Source organism: Cavia porcellus, unplaced genomic scaffold (assembly GCF_034190915.1).
Source record: "Cavia porcellus strain 051 isolate PalLab524CR breed Dunkin Hartley unplaced genomic scaffold, mCavPor4.1 scaffold_18, whole genome shotgun sequence".
NCBI classification, from domain to species: domain Eukaryota; kingdom Metazoa; phylum Chordata; class Mammalia; order Rodentia; family Caviidae; genus Cavia; species Cavia porcellus.
In genome coordinates, this window is record NW_026947501.1 from 52,601,667 (window position 1) to 52,620,541 (window position 18,875).

The 18,875-nt window shown below is 48.2% G+C and overlaps 1 protein-coding gene across 1 annotated transcript in view; it reads right to left on the bottom strand.

The window, feature by feature from the left end:
- Window positions 1–16,799, bottom strand: part of Cnga3 (cyclic nucleotide gated channel subunit alpha 3) — a 36,007-nt gene extending 19,208 nt beyond the window's left edge. The window contains exons 1-2 of the mRNA XM_063229903.1: window positions 16,556–16,799; window positions 5,192–5,321 (exon numbers count right to left, since the gene is read on the bottom strand). Coding sequence (XP_063085973.1) covers window positions 5,192–5,286 — 95 coding nt within the window. The 5' untranslated portion in view covers window positions 5,287–5,321; window positions 16,556–16,799. The remainder of the gene's footprint in view (window positions 1–5,191; window positions 5,322–16,555) is intronic.
- Window positions 16,800–18,875: the final 2,076 nt, after the last annotated feature.

Below are 18,875 nucleotides of genomic sequence, written 5' to 3' on the forward strand. Positions count from 1 at the left end.
CTCCTTTCAACAGTGACTGTGTTGTCTGCACAGCCAGGAGCTCACTGCAATCCCTTGCTCTGCCCAGCTCACATTGGGCAGCCTGGACTGCCAGCAGGAGCATCTCTCCCGCTGCAGGGCTGCTGGAACCTTGCACAGCCAGCAGCTTCATCTTAGTTTTGTCGCACTTTATGCCCCCAATTTGGGATTTCCCATTTTTCCCCATCTTGAACCCACCTCACCTCATGGATTTGCTCTCTAAAAATCCCTATAAAAGTCAGGGTCCTCTACAACCCACTTGGGATGCCTTCTGATTCTCTTTGGTACAGAAGTTGTCTTTCTCCTAATAAACATATTCTGCTTGTAACCTCCATTGTTCCTGAAAGTCATTCTTCGATTTTAGAGAATACAAACTCATACTGGACACCCGGCGGGCTGGGAGTTTATTTCCCCTATATGGCTGTCACCGGGGAAAAGCCAGGAAGTCTTTGTTGGTTTCAGTGGTCACCAGCTATCAATGGCTCAAACATGGAGCCCTGCAGCACAACTGCTGCTGACTCATTTGGCTTGAACTTGGGCACATGCAGCTGAAGTTTTAGAACTGAGAACCGGGCTTTCCCACTCGCCTTCAATCCCTGCTGCTATGGGATGCATGGAATGGAGAAGAATCTGGCCAGCCTCTCCTCCTGGTACCATCTCAGCCACACACCACTGGGAAGTCCAGAAAGGCTGAGTAACTTCCCCGATGTCACAAGGCCAAAAGGCAAAGCCGTGAAATTCCACTGCTTTTACCCGAAACTGCCCTTTGCATTCTCAAATATAGCATAGATGAAACCAAAAGCTAGTTGGAGACTGAGGGCTGTGCCCTGTGGCTGGCCACCTGACCTATCATTCTGAGCCGTCTGGCTGTGCGATGTGGTCGTGTCTCTATCTTCCTAGAGCAGCTGATTGGCTTCTTCCCTTGGACCCTGAAGGGATGACTCCCATCTCATCTGTGGGGGTCCTGCTGCTGTCCCGAAGCTGCAGTTTCCCAGAGCTCTAATATTCTGCACCATAGGTGTATTCTGTATTCAGAGGTGGGATGTGCATTTCAAGGGACCAAGGTCAGTTTCAGGAGGAGGTGGCTGGGGGACAACTGAGTCCATCTGTTAAGTCCCTGGGTCTGAGCTGCTGGCAGTATTGGAGCTGTTGGCGGCAGCTGACCATTGGGCTGGGATTCTGTCACACCGTATGTGCCTGGGTGACCCAGCGGCAATTCCAAGGATGATGGGTCCTGTCCCCTGTCCTCTGTCCCCTGTCCCCACCAGCGGCCCAGCATTTCTGCCCATCTGGTTTCTGTTCCTCACAGGAGAGAACATCCCAACACCAGATTTTTTTCATGTTTGCAGCAAAGGAATCAGCAGCAATCATGGCATCAAAAGTGGTGGGCAGGTAAGGAGGGCAAGACTCACTCTGATTCCAAAGCAAACCCAACTGGCAGCGGCAAGAGCCACCGCGTGCAGATCATGTGACTATCACAGGGAAGCATCAGCTGGGAGGGGGGAGGCTTGAGTTCAAATCTCTACTCCAGCACCTGTCTGCTGGGGATCAGTGGCCTGGTCACTTTGCCCTCAGAACTGAAGCCTGTTGACCTTTATGAAGCAACAAGGGAAAATTGGACAGTTTCTTCTCGATCTCAGCATTGTTCAAACACCAGGCCCAGAGAGGCACACTTAGCCTCAAAGCTCAGTCTGTGATGGAATCCAATGGCCTTTCCTTCCCTGGTGCCGTCTTCATAACTGCCTCTCATAGCCTGAAATTCTTCCAAATCAATATCTTTCTTTTAGCTTCAGAGTCTTCCTTACCTTCATTGAACACCTGGAGGTATCTATAGATGATTAGCCATGTACTGCAGAAAGTCACTATTGTTACCAATGGACCACATGTGTGATGGTGGTCACATAAAATTATAATGGAACTGAAAAATCCCTGCCACTTACTAAGGTCTCACATCGATTGCAGGATGATGGAATTGCCTAGCAACGGATTTCTCATCAAGGGTCCCTGTTGTTAATGCATGACTGTAGTTATGCATTACACTGGGAGAAACGGACTTCACGAAGCAGGTGGAGCAGAGGTGGAAGGAGGGGAAAAGAGAGGAACTGAATGTCTCAGGTGACATCTGAGACCTCAAGGAGATGCAGGCACTGAAAAATGGAAGATGTTTTGGCAATCAGTACAAGAATGGGGGAACTAGAGCTTCCAGGGAAACAGAGGCAGGAGAGTTGGGGGCCAGACCCGGTCCTGCCTGTAGCTAGCAGAGGGGCTCGGACCATGGCCTTTCTTGGACCCCAAGGTCGTTATAGGGTGACCAAGCCAGGACCCTCGAAGCTGCCCCAGCTTGCACAGGGTTGGATTCAGGTGGCGAAGATGCTTCAAGGCCCTTGATGTTGGCATCCATAAAAACAAGACCAACAAATGCAGGCCCATTCCGCGGGTGCCTCATCTGAAAGACGGGTGGGTGCACCTTGCAGTGCTCAGCTTCAAAGTTGATTTGCAGAGGGGAGTTGGTGCCGGCAAGGGAATGGTTTCTTTTGTCCTTTGTCATTGGGTGAGGACAGATTCTCTCACGAGAAGGAGCTGCTAATTAACTTCTCACTCCAGAAAACCTGGTGTCTTTGTCCGGTGACTTTGGGGACGCACAAGAGTAAACCAGGGTGACCTTTCAGCATCAAGCCAGGGAATATATATGACATTTTCTTTTTCTTTTCCTCTTCTCAAGCCCCGAGGAACTTGAATGTCTGGGATCTGCTGCCATTGGCCACCTGTGACTGGCAACAGAAGCCACCGTGTTTCTAAGTCTTTGGTCTGGGAGAAGCAGTTTTCTCTGGTGATAATTGCTTTGGGCTCCTCTTAGGAAGTAGCACAGAAAAAGCCTCTTCTGTGGGATGTGGCTCCTCAGCCCAGGAGCTTGCTCACAACAGCTGCACCGGAGAGGGAGAGGCTGAGCTTCAGGTTCCTTCTGTTTGTACAGCAATTCTCAGTGTATATATATAGACTGGTCTCAAACTTGCAACACTTCTCCTGTCCCAGCCTCCTGAGTGCTGGGATCACAGGTGTGCGCCTGGATTTTTGGCCTTTGTGTATATTCTAAATTCTTTCTCTATTGCATTATCTTCAAGACCATGCCAAATAGCTCCTAGATAATTGAGTCAAATAAGCAGGACTAAGCAGAAAAGAAAAGCAACAGATTTTTATTTCTGGTATTTTCAGGATCTAAAATGTTCTCATTTAAAGGAAGCATTTTTATCCTTCTTTACAGCTTTCCCTGGTGATAAGTCTAGTGATTTAGTAAAGAGAGAAAGAAAACTGGGCCTCCAGTTTGGTGAAAACCAGGGTGTGGTGTGGACAGGAATGTCTCAGGGAACCTTGTCACAGCAGCTCCTTCATCCTGGGGATGCTTAGCAAGGGGACACACAGCACACAGCTATGACCAACTTCTGGGTATCATTAAACAGTGATTAACACTGCAGTTCACAAAGTCACAAAGTCCAAGTATTTATCCCAAAAGCTTCCTTTTCTTTTTTCTTTCTCTTCTTTCCCTCTTCCTTCACTCTTTCCTTCTTTTCTCCCTCCTTCCCTCCTTTCTTGTCTTAGTTTTCATTGTTTGAGACAAGATCTCACTAAGTAGCCCAGTCTGCCTTTGAACTTGAAATCCTCCTGCTTTAGCCTTTTGAGTGCCGGGATTACAGATCCTGAATCTCCTTTTTAATGGGAAGGAATTTCAAAGCAAGGCTGTGTTTTGTCCAAACACCATGTCTCTCCTTGCTGCCTTCTCTGCCCTAGGGAACCTCGAGACTCCACTAAAAGCTTGACTTTTGTTCCTCCAGGCATAAAGGGACAATGGGGAGAGGCCCACTTGGCTGGAAAGAGCCCTGACCCTGGCAGCTTTTGTGTTTCTCCCACTGGGCCTGAGTCTAGAAGCCTGGCATCACTTCTGGGCATGGGCTGGGGCTCTTTCTCCTCTGACACCCAGCACTCTCATCGAAGCTCCCCTTCAAGGGCCTTAGCAGCTCATTGTTGGGGAGAAACTGTTAATACATACTAAGGTTTCCGCAGAGGCAAATGTTCTGTCCTTTTTTCTTTTAGTAAGGGGCAATGCTTTGGCCTACAAGAACTAGTCTGCAGCAGCAGGTCACAGGCATTTATGAAAGGCCAGTTAGAGGAATGTGTTCAGTTAGGATGGGATTTCCTGATGCCTCTGATGTCTCAGGCAAGCTCCTGGAGTCCCAGCACCAGCTTGTAATGGTTGGAGGAACTAAACGTCTGTTGGTTTGCTCTGAGATTTTCTTTCCTTGACCTGAATCTCAGAACCTGAGTGCAAGGGCTGCTTAAATTTGTAGTAATGGAGCCTCAGTCCCTTTGAGATTGTTGACCATCCCCTATTCACAGTGTTTGCTGAGGTGCTGGGACCAAGAACATGGACAGACAGAGAACAATACAGATGTGCCTCTATAGGAGGCCCTGCCTGTGGGTGAGCACAGGGACGTGGCATGTGGGGGTGCAGGGCTGTCATCACATGTTGGGGCCATCGGGTAATGCCTGTGTACATTTCACAACAGGGAGAAAATTTCAATTCTGTATTACAGCATTAATAATGGAAAGAAAGTTTCTCATGGTTTAACCTAATGTCTCATTGAGCATTTAAGAGTTATAAAAGTGTGAGTCCATGTGCACCTCATAGGTCATCTCTTATGTCCTTATCATCAGGAGCTGGGGAAAAAAATGTGGTTCCATTTACAAGTGAGGAAACTGAGGCAGAGGGAGGTGAGGTCAAGGTTTAGTAGTAACTTAGAAGTGGCATTTAAGGCTCCTGATTTCCATAGGCTGCCCGAGGGGTCAGGATGTCATCCATGTGGCTAACAGCCTGGCTGCCCAAGGATCATGCATTCCCCACATTGGTCCAGGAGCGCGGCTAAGTCCTGATGCTGCCCTGAAAGTGAAGGGCGTGGCTTATACTACACCCTTAGCGCCCAGGGTAGGGGCTGGAGCAGAGTCCAGGACGTTTCTAGACATGCAGGCAAAGTGTAGCAGCCTGGAGATGTTTTATAATAGTTTCATCTGCAACAATAGGGTGATGGGGTGACTACCCCGGCCACCAGTGCGTGCCCAGCCAATCCTAAGGCAGGGCACACAACACTGTGACAGGCACACGACAAAAACCCCACCTTACCTGCTGAGGCCGTTTTCAGCAAGATCAAAGTTGCTGCCCGTGGTCTTCACTCTGGTCCAGGGAGGATGGGAGTATTGGGTGCTGACCTGGGCCATCTTCTGGCTTTACCACTTTCAGCGGAAGGTGACCGCTAAAATGTGAGCACAAAGCAGATGCACCGTCAGGACCAAGAGGTGACCCCAAAACAGGTCCTCGCAGACAAAGCTGCTCCCCGTGGTCCCCAGGCAAGCTCTGGTTCACACGCCCTTCCCCACACCCAGGGGCAGTTCCCGCCCGCTGAATTTAAATCGCCTGTCTCTCGCCTCTCTTTCCAGCCTGGATTGATGGGTGAGGCCACGCCCAGGAGCTGTCCAGAGTTCAGTGCTGAAAGTGATAACCAAGCAGGTATCTGAGGTAAGGAAGCCGGTACCTGGAGGTCCTAGGGCATGAATCTAGGGAGTGCTGAGCTGCACCCCTAGACCTTTTTCTTTTTTGTTTTCAGGCAGGGGCTTGCTAAGTCATCCAGCCTAGCCTCAAACTTGCCATCTTCCTGCTTCAGCCTGCTGAGTAGCTATACTACGGCTAGTATCACCAGGGCTCATTTCCTTACTTTTAATCTTATAATTTCACACATTTAGTAGCTCTTCTGAGTTTTTTAAAGTGTGAAAAAAGTAACACTATCGACATTTAGAAAATCTTTACCAAAGATGCTAAACCCCATTATACTTTATCTCTTTTAGTGCCATGTAGCCTCATAAAGCATTTGTGACTTTTTCCTTACTCACATGACCAAGTTGAGGCTCAGAGATGCCCAGTGGAAAGCTTGTCCAATAGATAATGTTTAACAATGTGACCCTTTTCTTGTGCCAGAAATCTGACTCTGAATTCTTTCCCTTCAAGAAACCCTGCACGGTGCCCCTAGGATTGAGGAGAAAGGGAGTTGTCATCCAGGCTTGGCTGGTGTGGGGCAAGTTCTGTGACTTCCAAACAACTCTCCCAACTGGAAAATAACTTCTGAGGATAATTTCCTTAAAATAGCCTTTGCAAGGCTCTCTGGGTGGTCACATGGCTTAAATGTGTGAGATATCAGTAGAGACCACTGCAGAGAAAGATGGCAACTTCTTTTTGTTTTTAAAAATTTTTAAATACCAAGTACATTTATTAGAAAAGAAGAAAGTTGTGAAATATCTTCATATCTTTCCTTGAGAAATTAAAAATAAAAGACAGACTAAAACCAAAAAAAAGAAGAAAATAATAAAGATCAGAAAACACAATCCCTTATCAAACTGAAGATGGCAATTTCTATACATGGCCCAATGGCTCACTGAAAGACCAAGTTAATTTCACATCTAGAAGGAGGTCAGTGTAAGAAACTCAGGGTGTTTCCCCAGAGCAGCTCCCATGGAGGTCCCTGCTCTCCGCACTCCTTGCATCCCAGGAAACAGAGAGCCAGAGATGGCCATCTTCCAGTTCAGGTGTCACCATGGCAACAAGTTATAAGTAGGGTAAACCCATAGCATCTTGCATCTTGCTTAGCTATTTTGTGGGTTGCTCCTCCTCTGCCCTGGGGCCTCCCTGTGTCTCCCAGGGTAATGTGCTCAATCACATGGGCCTTTCTGGCACAAGTGCACACCCAGGAGTGCTAGGCAATCAGTGCCCTTCAAGCGGTCACCCTGGACTAGTTGAAGCAGCACTCAGACGGTGTTGCATTAATTAAACTTCAGCCACCGTGATGCGATGCCCAAAGAAAACAATCTAAAGGAGGAAAGGCGCATTTTGCTTATGGTTTCAGAGGGTTCAGTCCATAGTTGTCTGGCTCTACTGGTGCTGCTTGTGGTGAGGCAGAGTTTCAAGGCGAATGGGGGGGGCATTGTTGCTCATCCCATGACAACCAGCAAACAAAGAGAGCCAAGGGTCAGGGCAAGATTTGCCACTCCAGGCCACTCCCTCAGTGGTGCACTTCCTCCCTTACATGCTCCATTGCCTCCCAATACTCCAAGCAATTATGAACCCATCAGTGGACCAATCCATTGGAACCAATAGGCCAGAGCCTCCCGAACCCCACCTTTGAATTCTGCTGCACTGGAGGCCAAGCTTTCCACACAAGGCCCTTTGAAGGACATTTCAGATCCCAGCTATAATGGGTGTACTCTGTCCTCTAAGGTAACCTCCACAGCCTTGGAGAGACCCTCACTGAGGAGAGTGGTGCACATCTGATGACATACATTGGGTTTCTTTCTCTTCTTAACCTTTGTTTTCTTCCAAGACCCTTATGCCTCTCCCTTCAGTCAGCTCCCAAGTCAGCAGCCCATATGCCTAATCTTGTCTATACTCCAGCCTGTTTTCATTTGGGGAGGGGCTTGTCGAACCTGAGATATTGTTTGAAGTATAGATATTCAAACACATGGTGAGTGGGTCATTTGCACACTAAATCAAGTGATTTGTGTGCAAATAACCCACTAAATCAAGTGTGCAAATAACCCACTTTCCAGTGAGCACTTTCCAGGTTTAGGGGCAGACCTGACTTCTCTCTTGGGTTTTTTTGTACACCAGGAGATCTCTATCACTGAGATAAATCCTCAGCTCTTTAAAACACATTTTGACTTTGAGATAGGGTCTTGCTAAGTTTCCAGATTTCCCAGATGGGTTTGAACTTGTGGTTCTCTTGCTTCCCCCTCCCTCAGTGCTAAAATTACAGGTGTGCACCACTGCACCTGGCCTATTTCTCTTTTAATTCTGTGTTGTTTGGAGTTGGATAGAGTAAGATTATTCATAAAATCCCCCATTATGTCATAGGTTATAAATGATTATCTCTAAAAACATGTGCGTAAAAAGAATCAGAGTGCAAGTCAGATCTATATATTCTGATCGGTTAATATATTTATTCACACTTGTTGATCCAAAGTTTTTTGTCTATGTCCCCTGTTTTCTTTTGTGGCTGAACTTAGTCTTGTAGTTTCCTATAGTGCAGGTTTCTGTGGATCCCAACTTTAAAGTATTTCCCATGTACTGACAATTGCATCCTGAGGGCCCATCAAATTTGTATTCCATCTTTGTGTTTTGGTGAGACTGTGTCAGTGGGCAGCTATGTTCTTCCTTTGGAAGGTCCGTGAGACTTGAAGATGTTTCTTTGGGTGATGTTAGTGTAGCAGCAAATGCAGTCCCACCCTCTCCAGCCAGAACACTTCGGTTGCCCAGGTGACAGTTCCTGTTGCAGTTCTGGTTGCTTCTGTTTTTTAGAAACAAGGGGTCACTGTGATGCATATTGTAAAAACCAATCAAAGGCAGACAAATACTCTACCTCTATACCTCCCCTTCGCAGTTCCACAAAAACCTCCCTCCCTGGGCCTTCAAGGCTTGACGTTTTGAGGGACAATTGATTCCCTGCCAGTGCCCATCTGATGTTAAATAAATCTGCCTCCAAATCCTCGGTGTCATTTCAGGGTTTGTGCTTGCCATTGCAGTAGCAGCCCTTTGATGACCGTTACCGAGATCCATCAGCTCTTCGGAGGCTGTAAATTGGTGATAGTATACCATTTCTTCCTCAGTTAGCTAAGACGTTCTTTAAAAATAGATTTTAAGTCATTAATTGCTTGACTGATTGGTGGTAGGGTTCCTGAAAGGTAAGATCAATACTTGATTCTTTCCCTTTCCCAGTTGCTAAGTCCTGTCACCTCAAGAGAGTACAGAATGGCCCAACAGGCTTCTAGAACTCACAAAGGAACTCAGGAAACCATGATCAGTGACCCTGAGGCTGTCAAAAATGAAAGCAGCTGCCCAGCATGAAGCCCTCGGATCCAGTGCTCTTGATCCTCAGCATCCAGGGAGGGTGCAGCTGTGCTGATTTTGCAAATGAAGGAGAGAAGGATTGGGTCTGTTGTCCCCATGGTGCTTGTTTTGTTCTGTTTACCACATCCACAGCAGGGGGTTAGAAATGCATAAATATAATTTTAATTTCCAAGAATGGGAAGCGGATGTGTCCTTCCTGCCTGGCAGATTACCTTACTGTGGCCTGCAGGCAGGTTTGTGAGCCTCTCCCATGCGAATGTGTTTTCTAGGACCTGACTGGGAATGAACAACATCACAGGCCACTTCAGAGGATTGCTGTTTTCCTTACAGGGTAAGATCAGAGGCCTCCTCCCTCCCCAGGCCTTTTTATTGACTCTTGGCCAGTGTGTCTCAAGCACTGGCTTGGCCTGAGGGCTATGAGTACAGGTCTGTACCTCTGAGGGCAACCCAGTGGGAGTAGGGCAGTGCTAGAGGTGTGGAAACTGAGGCAGAGGCTGGGTGGGGTTGCAATATGGATTAGGGAGGAAAGCCCAGCCCCATCTCAGGGAATGCAGAGGAGGCTTCCCAGGTGAGAACCAATCGCACTGTTTCTTTAACTTTAACCACCTGTGTTGTGCACCTTGAGGAATCTGACTTGAGACTTTTACACTCTGGTGTTCATCACTGTCTTGTCATTGGCCTGGACACCTGATTAGGGTAGGCACATCATGTGATTCATGTGCATTCTGGGTATTTTTGTATTTTTCTTGTTCCTAACTCCAAAAGCCTTAAAGGCAAAACCTATTTGCCTTTTTCTTAGGTATTTTATTCTCTAAATAGCCAGCATATACAGATAGTAGGTAATACAAAACATGTGTGGCTTAGATGTGGTGGCATGTGCCTATAATCTCAGAGAGGCTGAGACAGGAGGATTTATAACTCTGAGCCCAGACTAGGCAACTCAGCACCTTTAGGAGCTCGTGTTTCAAAAAATGAAAACAAAGGGCTTGGGATGTAGCTCAGCACCAAGGCCCTGGGTTCAATCCCCAGCAAACACACACATGTGTGCACACACATACATGTGCATGCACAAAAATATGTGGCATATATAGAAGAGGAATAACTGTGTAATGACACAGTACTGACCGAGTACTTACTCTCTGACTGGTTCTGTTCTTTCTGTTCAAATAACTTACAATGTACCCAACTCATTTGATCTTTTTTTTTCTTTTTTGTCTTTTTCATTTTTATCGGTACCAGGTATCGAACTCACGACTGCCTGCATGCAAGGCAGGCGCCTATGCCGCTGAGCCAAATCTCCAGCCCCAACTCATTTGATCTTAAATAATCAGATGAGCCACACGAGAAATTTCCACTCCACTTGAAAATGGCCAGGAATTCACAATAAAGATGTGAGGTCTTTTCATCAAAACATGTGAAGCCTTTTCTCTTACTAAACTATGCTCCTGGTGAATACATAACCTTCGTACTCATTAAATATTGCTCTGCTTGGTCCTCTTTGTGTGTGTGTGTGTGTGTGGCATAGACATGAAAACTTGTTCCAACCCACTTTGACATGTTATCATTTTCCAAGCCTTGAACACCGTGGCGATATCAGTGCTGTTAGGAGCCCACACTAAGCAGCTCCAGCCACTGGGCGTATTTCAGAGTCACCATCATCCTGGTAATGGGACTGAGAATCAGCGAGGCACCGTGACTGGACCCAACACTGTGACAAACACACCCAAGCCCCATCAGGGCACAGGCTGTTGTTGCCTCAGTGGATGGAAAGGCACATGGGCAGCTGCCTGGTGTCTTCCTGCTCAAGTGGTCACTTTCACTACTTGGGGACATCTTCTTAGAAGTCATTCTCTTTCTGGGCTTCATCCACTCCAGTCCTCTGGGACTCAACCTTCTTGGCATCACCCTGGGCAAATGCGCTCAGCAAATGACCAGTAAATGTGAGGGTGGCTGATCTCACTTTGTGAAATTAAACATCAGACAGAAACCAGTTACCCACACAGTCTACCTGCCTGGAACTGCTCCTACAGCACCCTACAAACAGCTGTTCTGTCTTCCCCTTCCCACCTGAGAGCCTCGGGGTGGAAGGGAGATTCTCCAACGCTAAACCACTTACACAGCCTGTGGCACAGACTTGACTTCCCCTGGTGACCAGTGCAGAGGGCACTCAAGCAGTGCCAGGTTGTAGGGCAAGGAAAAGCTCTGAAACTTTCATTTGAGGCAAATCATTCTTGAAAGACAGCATAAGTCATCTTATTTAATCATGTTTGAAAGACAGTAAATGTGGTCTTGAAGATATCAGTGGAAAGACGCATTTTGTTCATAGGTAAGATTTCAATATCCATCAGCTGATGAGTGGATAGGAAACTGAGGTGTAGCCACGCACTGGAATGTTACTGGTGACTCCAGTGCAGTGAATGTGCACTGACCCACAAAGCCAGCGGGCAAGGTGACTGTTGTCTAATGCAGGAGAGGGCTCTATGACCCTAGATTCAGGGTTTTTTTGGAGGGATTGAAAAGTTCTAAAGTTATGTTGGGATGGTTGCAGAGCTGTGAATATGTTAAACAAAGCAACGTACTTTAAATGGATGATTTTTATGGCATTCATATTACATTTTTAAAAGGAAATAACGTTACATTTTAAAAGGAATAAATAAAGGAATAATAATCAAATCTAAAATTCAAGCACTTTGAAACGCAAAACGCACAGTGTCCGCTGTGAACTGACAAAACGGAATGTGATAAAGAATGTCAAAACGGCACATTCATTGTCATCATCATAATGACATTTTTAAAAAGAAAGGCTCTCACTATGTGCTTCAGCATGGCTTTGCATTCATTGCATAGCCCAGGCTGGCATTGAACTCCTGGTGATCCTCCTCAGTGCTGGGATTATGGGCATGTGCTGCCATGCCTGGCTCATAATGATATGCTTTAGGATTTGTGCTATGTAAGCTCCTAATTTACAATTTTTTTTGGTGGGGATAGGATCTCTATGTATTTCAAGCTGGTCTTGAACTCATGGTGATGACCCTTTACCTTAGCCTCTCCAGTGGCAGGGTCATAGGCATGGCCATCACACCTGGTTGCTCTACAACTTCTCATAAGTTCAGTTCATTTAATGCTCACAGTGAGCCTACATGGAATCTTTTACTGTCTTTATTTTACAGAGAGGCAAACTGAGGTATGCAGTTCACAAAGCCAGGGCAATCTAATTAGCCAGGATTAACCTAATTGTAGTCCTATAGGCTTAATCCCCTGCCTCTCAAGAAAAAGGCCAATTTCTGGGACCAGTAGGTATCATAGCACTTTCTACCTGTCCCCGAAAGGTCCCCCAGGGCATCTCAGATGTTGCACAGTGAACATGCATCCACCTGTGCTCAGGGCTAAGCTAGGAAACAAAGAGGAGAGGTGATTAGAACTCTGTTCTCCCTGCTCTGGGGAATGCAGTGTAGACTGTCTCAAACCCACCAACATCTGAGATAGCAGGATTGAGTCTTGTTTCCCAAAGAAATCTCATGGCTGTGAGAAATCTCATGACTTCCTCTTCTAACCCCTCTGCCTTGGACAACACTAGCACACAGAAGCTCCTTAAGGCCAGCTGCAAGTTCTCCATTCCTGCTTGGTAAGAAAAGGAACATTGTTCCCAAGAACAGAAAGGATTTGGGATGGAACAGAGTGCACTGAAGCTGGACCGAGACAATCAGTTATGTTATGCAGCCAAAGGAGCGGAGGCCTGTCTCATGCCCAGAAAACATCTTCCGCAGGGCTGGCTCGGAAGGAGCAGGATTCAGGTTTCTCAGGGCTGAGCGCACTGTTTTGAAATGAATGCCTCACAATGAGAGTCAGCAGTTTGGGTTGAGGTTTCATGGGGATGAAGCTTCATTCTGGATCTTGCCAGAGTTGGGAAATCAAATTCTCTGCATCCAACCTTAAGGATTCTTTTTCTAGAACTGCCTGTTGTTCCTGCCCCACCATTATGGGCCAGTGAGGGCGGGCCAGGGGTCTCCCTTCCTTCTCAAGCATCAGTGTCACCAGGCTTGGTGGCAAACACAGGAGGTGAAGTGGGGTTTTTCTTTGTAACTTTTGGGGTGTGATTACAAAAGTAACCCCTTGCCTTGGAAATGATGACTGTCATCTCTAACTTTAAGCATCTGCCACCTGCCAGGCTCCACACTGAAGAATTTGCCTCAGTTACCTCATTCAGTCCCCCAAAACCCAAAGAAGTGGGTTTATGGCTTTCAGTTTACATGCAAAGAAACAGATCTGTAATGATTAAATAACTTATTCCGAGTCACCCAGTGGGCAGAGCTGGGGAACAAAGCCCCAGTTAACCCCTACACTGTGTTACTATAATTCAAGGTGATATATGTGAATTCCACAGAGGAGGATAAAGGAAGATAAGACTTTTCCTCTGTGCAAAACTGTCCTGAATGTCACCACCATATCACCCAGAAGTACTCTTTCACTTGTTTAATGCCCTGAGTGATACCCAAGGTCAGCTGGCCACTCAACTAACTGCTTGCACTTTCACTCCGAATCCCCTCCTGCTCCCCACCCAGCATCACCAAGTCCTGTGTATTACAGCACCAACAAGCCAGCCCTTCCTCTGTCCTATCCCACCCACCCACTCATTAAGAAGTGGACTGATATTAGTCAAGCATCAGGGTGTCTGCCAGGGGGTGTTTCCTGGTGAACCAGATGGAGGCAGCACCTGGCCTCTTACATCTGTGCCCCCACCTTTGTTCAGGCCCTGGTCCCTCTCCTAGGACTGTTGAAATAACACCCATGACTACGTTTTCTGTCTCTGGCTTCTGTGCTCTGTCCAATGCCTGGCACTTAGGAGGAAGGGGAATGAAAGGATGGGAGAATGGATGAACCTTCCAGAGTAACCCAGGGTCTCTCTAAAAGATAGTTCGAATCATGTCTCTCTTCTTAGAAAACTTGCAGAGCCTGCTGATTTCCTGTGGCTTACAGTCCCCACGTCTTAGTGTGATGCCCAAGGCTTTTCATATCCTGGGTCACATCCGCTCCAAGGGGCTGCTCCACCTAAACCAAATTCCTCACCCTTTGAAGCGTCATGAATTTTCTTCTGCCACTAATTGGCAGCTCACCAAGGTTCGTCCTGTGCTTCCTGTGTTTCCCAGACTCCTCCGCTCTGAGCCCAGTGTGGGCGGAGGGAGGAGCTCTGGCCGAGGGAGTGCTCCTCAAGCCCCTTAACCTCCAATACTGCACGAGTAGTGGGCTAAGTGACAGAGATGTTCCAGTCTGTGACCCCGGCAGGGCCCACCCTCCCGTGATCCTGCTGTTTCTGGCTGGAGAGACCTTTTCCTCCTTCCTCAGCAGCTGCTCTTAAGTTTAACTCCCAAGGACCCCATGTGGGGCCCTCTCCTTGCCTAGGAGTCAGCCCCTCCCACCCCTCTGCTCCCAGGACGGTTGTCACTTCTGTTTCAGTCCAGAGGACAGGCTGGCTCACAGTGGTTTAGATGGTCTGATGCTACACTGAGAGGCCCCAGAAGACAGGGACTGGGCCTGCTTAATTAATTTGATTGTGTTTCTCCCACCGGACTTAGCTTTAAGCTTTATACTCAGGAGCAGCCAGTGTGCAGTGGACATGAATTAAGTGAGAGGGAAAACATTTACACCCTGAAACCACTATGTATGAAATGAGGAGACAGAGAAAAGCATTTGGCTCATCTCAGCCTTGAAATTTGGGGAGAAAGGGAGGGTTTCAGAAGAGGAGGGTGCGGTGGAGAGGGGAGGGAGATGAAGGTCCTGAGAGGAAGGAGGGCTCTGCCAGAGAAAGGCCCTGAAGTCTGATGGTCACTAATTTTCCCTCACTTCTGCAGGCAGAATTAGAAAAGACACTGGGTGTCTCCTAACTGCTTACATCCTGGGTACCATAGTGACTGGAGAGCGGTCACCATGGCAACCCATTGTAAACCATCACAGCCTTCTCTAGCAGATTGTGAGTGAGGGTTGAAAAGGCATAAAAACAGGGGTATCAGGGGGCTGGGGATTTAGCTCAGCGGCGTAAGCATCTGCCTTGCAAGCAGGCAGTCGTGAGTTCGATCCCTGGTACCGATAAAAATGAAAAAGACAAAAAACAAACAAACAAAACAGGGGTATCCGAGGCAAGGGACACACAATGTGCTGGCCAAAGTCCCAGGGAAATTGCTAGAGATCCTGTGTCAGTCATCAGAAAGCCATACCATTCACCCCAGCCCATGACCTCTCACTTAGGGGATAGGAACCTCAAAGCATGCCACAGACAGTGACCCCACACCGAGATAGTGTGTTGTGTGGGTGCAAGTGTGCATTAGAAGACAGATCATCCACAGAGAATGTTGAGAGTGAGGGTCTGAGCTGCCCAGTGTGGGATAGCGACTGGGGGTGGTGGTGGTGGTGGTGGTGGTGGTGGTGGTGGTGGTGGTGGTGGTGGTGCCAGTATTCCCCAGGGATTTAGGTATCAGGGTCTGTGCTGAGGACCCCAGCCTCACTCTATAAAGAAAGTCAGGGGGAGTGTCTGCCATGGGGCTGTCTAGCTTCCTACAATAGTGTACCCAGGCAGAGCAGGTCACCTGTCAGAGGAACCAGTTCACTGGCAAATCGGACAGGCAGCAAACCCCAGGTCCCTGCTTAAGTTCCCTTCTGCCCCAACCACACACGGGGGGATGCTTCCTCTGAGGGACGGAGTTTAAACAACCAACTGCACTAGGAGGTGGGTGATTCCAAGGGAGGAAAAAGGGAGCTGTTTTTCCTCTCCCCAGCCCAGCGCAACCCCAGCCCAGCCCCAGCCCTGGGAGCCTGAGCTCAGGGCCGCTGAGATCGGCCACCTGGGGGTCTCAGGCGTGGGCCGGGGCTGAGCTGCTGACCTCCAGAGCAGCCTGAGGACAGAGAGCTAGGCGAGAGCCATGATCGGATTGCCAGGGATCAGAGAGCCCGCTGTCCGGTCATGGTCCCCTGGCGCTAAGCCCCGGCAGCCAAGGCTGGGGGTGCAATTTTATCATTAAAAAAAAAGAAAAGTGCTCACTCCTCAGAAGATCTGATCAGCCTCCTCCGCCCCCACCTGTCTCTTTGGACAGTCAGGATGAACAGGGTCTGCTCGAGGAAGCCCTGGGGTGCTCTGACCCCAAAGTCGTAGACGTTTTGCCCCTGGGCAGCAGCGGATGGGGAGCCGCCGCTGCATGACCCTGGCTGGAGCGAGGGGAGAGGGCAGCGGTGAAGACCCTTCCCCACCCGGCGGCAGTGGAGGCACGGCCACCAGCCTCGGTGTAGCGGGGTGCGTCCCCCGCTGCCTGCGCCCCGACGACTCAGCGCGCTCGGCCAGCGCGGCTGCGGGGCGTGAGTAAAAAGGGATGAGATGGAATTGGGGGACACAAAGCGGGGTCCCGTCCTTGGAGCCAAGCTGGAGGGGCGGAGGTGCCAGACCCGGGAGCAGAGGCCGCAGCCATCGGCTTCTGTGTGCGCCCCTTCCTCTGGGACGCGGCCCGTTTCAGCACCGCGGAGGCGGACAGCGCCACCCGAGAGCCCGGCTCCCGGCTCCTGCCCTGCAACCCGGCAGCCCCCCGGCGCCCCAGGCTCTCGGATCCTTACCCCGTCGAAGCTGCAGCTGCTCCGCGCCTCGGTCTGGCAGGGCGCCTGCTTCTCGCTATGCCCAGGCTCTGGGCAGCGCTCGGATCTCTCCGCCTCCTCCACCCCTCGGCCCAGGACCCTCCTCTGGGGACAGAGCCGGAAGGAAGGAGGAGCCGGTCGCCTCCCTCTGTCTGTGAAAGTCAGGTGAGGCTCTGAAGCCTCACAGCAGGTCCGACTCAGAAGAGGCAGAAGCCACCTCTCCATAACCCCGTCCCCGAGGGAGGGAAGAGGGGCTGAACCGGAAGCAAGAAAGCAGCTAAGTCCCTCTGTCAACTTGGGACCCTGTCCTGACCAGGGGCCCTTAGACTCCTTCCTGGGATACTTTACCAGGAGGGCACAGCACGCTGCAGGCAGACACAACAGATATCTAGGAGTTCGGAGTTTAAAAGTGAGGCGATCAGACGTGCACGCACACACGAGGTAGGATTCAAACAATGCATCGCATGTTTACCTTAAACGTTATTACAGTAAAAGACACACTGCTACGAAATATCCTCAGAGTCCTTGCCCTTGCTTCAGAGACACTCACCCCCATCATCTTGTCACTTTCTGAAGCACTTCTAGGAGTTCTTTTGTGAGTGTCTTTAGTTGTGCTGTTGTGGTGCCTTGATGTCCTGAATCCGTTCAAGACCTTTATCTTTCACAGTGGTTTCAACCTTGAGAAAAGATCGAACGTGGTCCAGTGCCAGAGCTGGTGGAAAAGATGGGTGAGGATGCACCGGGAGGTGTTCAGAGCTTGCATCTCTGTTGGGTGCACTGGGCAGCGGCATTCACCTTACACATCGAACCTCATGAAGACACTCAGGAAAGAGGACTGCCAGACTGCTTCAGAGTGGCTGGAATGGCAGGATATGTGTGTTCCAAGCAAAGGGGAAGGTTTATTTTGGGGGGGGGGCGGATCATGGGCAATGTAGCTTTTTCTGTATAAACTTTTAAAATTTAAATATTCACCAGATATTTTGATCACCCTGTGTGTTTCCAACCTTAGGATTCTCTTTGGGATAGCATGTGTTCTCATAGAATTTTTGTTTCCTTCAATCACATCAGACAACACTAGATTCTCTGAGCTAAAAATGAAAACCTGCACTCAACCGGTTAGTCTTCATGACTCTCCACTGAAGCCAGAAAACGTAAACATTTTGGAAAAAATAAATTTCTACAACGACACTTCCACATTCCCCTACATGCACTATCCTCACTTCAGCTGGGTCTCAGGACACCTCCCTAGGGAGGAAGACCGAACCCCACCACTCTCACTGGTTCTGGAGCAGGAGCAGGTGCCAGCAGCGACCTGGACCTTCTTGTTCGGAAGGAGGCCTGGAACTTCAGGTCAAGATCCTCACAATGGACCCTGTCATGGGAATCTCTCTGAGGACCTGAAGCCCACGGTGCTCCCTGAAAACACCCAAACAATTGCCTATCTGCAAAGCAGTCTCTATTCACAAGGCTTAAGACCCAAAATTCATGCATTACTTGAAGAAGAAGATGATGGACATCATTTTTAGGGAGAAAATAAAGAATTAGGATGAGAGGTAAGAAAACACACACGCATGTGCATGTACACGCACACCCCTAAAGATGGGAAGCAAACCAGGAATACTTTCCCCAAAGAAAGATCAAGCTTGTGCAAATTCAGGAGATTTTGGTAGTGGGAAAACAAATAAATTGAAGTAGTAAATCAACAAAAAACAAAGTTGGAGCCACAGAAGTTGGAGGAGAAGAGAATTCTTATTTTGTTCTCTGGATTTTGAAAGAAACTTAAAATGAATTCAACACAAGAGAAAACATAAATTTTTTTGGCATCAGAAATCAAACTCAGGACCTTGCGCTTGCCAGACAGCCACTGTGCCACTGACCTGTATCCCTAGCCTGAGAAAACATAATTCACAAGACTCTGCCTTATGAAGATCTTTAGTGTTCTTATTCCAGAGAATCGCCAACCTGTCTCAGCTATCAAGTATGATTATTTAGTCTTTATTGCCAGGGAATGTTTAGTTTCCTCTAATACCAGTAATTTATGCTACACACAAAAGCTGTTTTCTGTTAGTTTGTCCTCCAGGAAGACTAGAAACAGATGGTTATGGTCTCTCTATTGTCCAAAAACACTTCACAGTTCCAAAAGAACCTTAAATCCTGCTTTTGGAGAAAGTAGAGGTTATCATGAGATGATTTTAAAACATCATTCTGAAAAGTAAAAATTCTCTTTAGGTTTGGTTTCTGTATAAATCTTTAAAATTTAAACATTCAGTGGATAGAATGATAGCATTTCTAACGGGGGGGT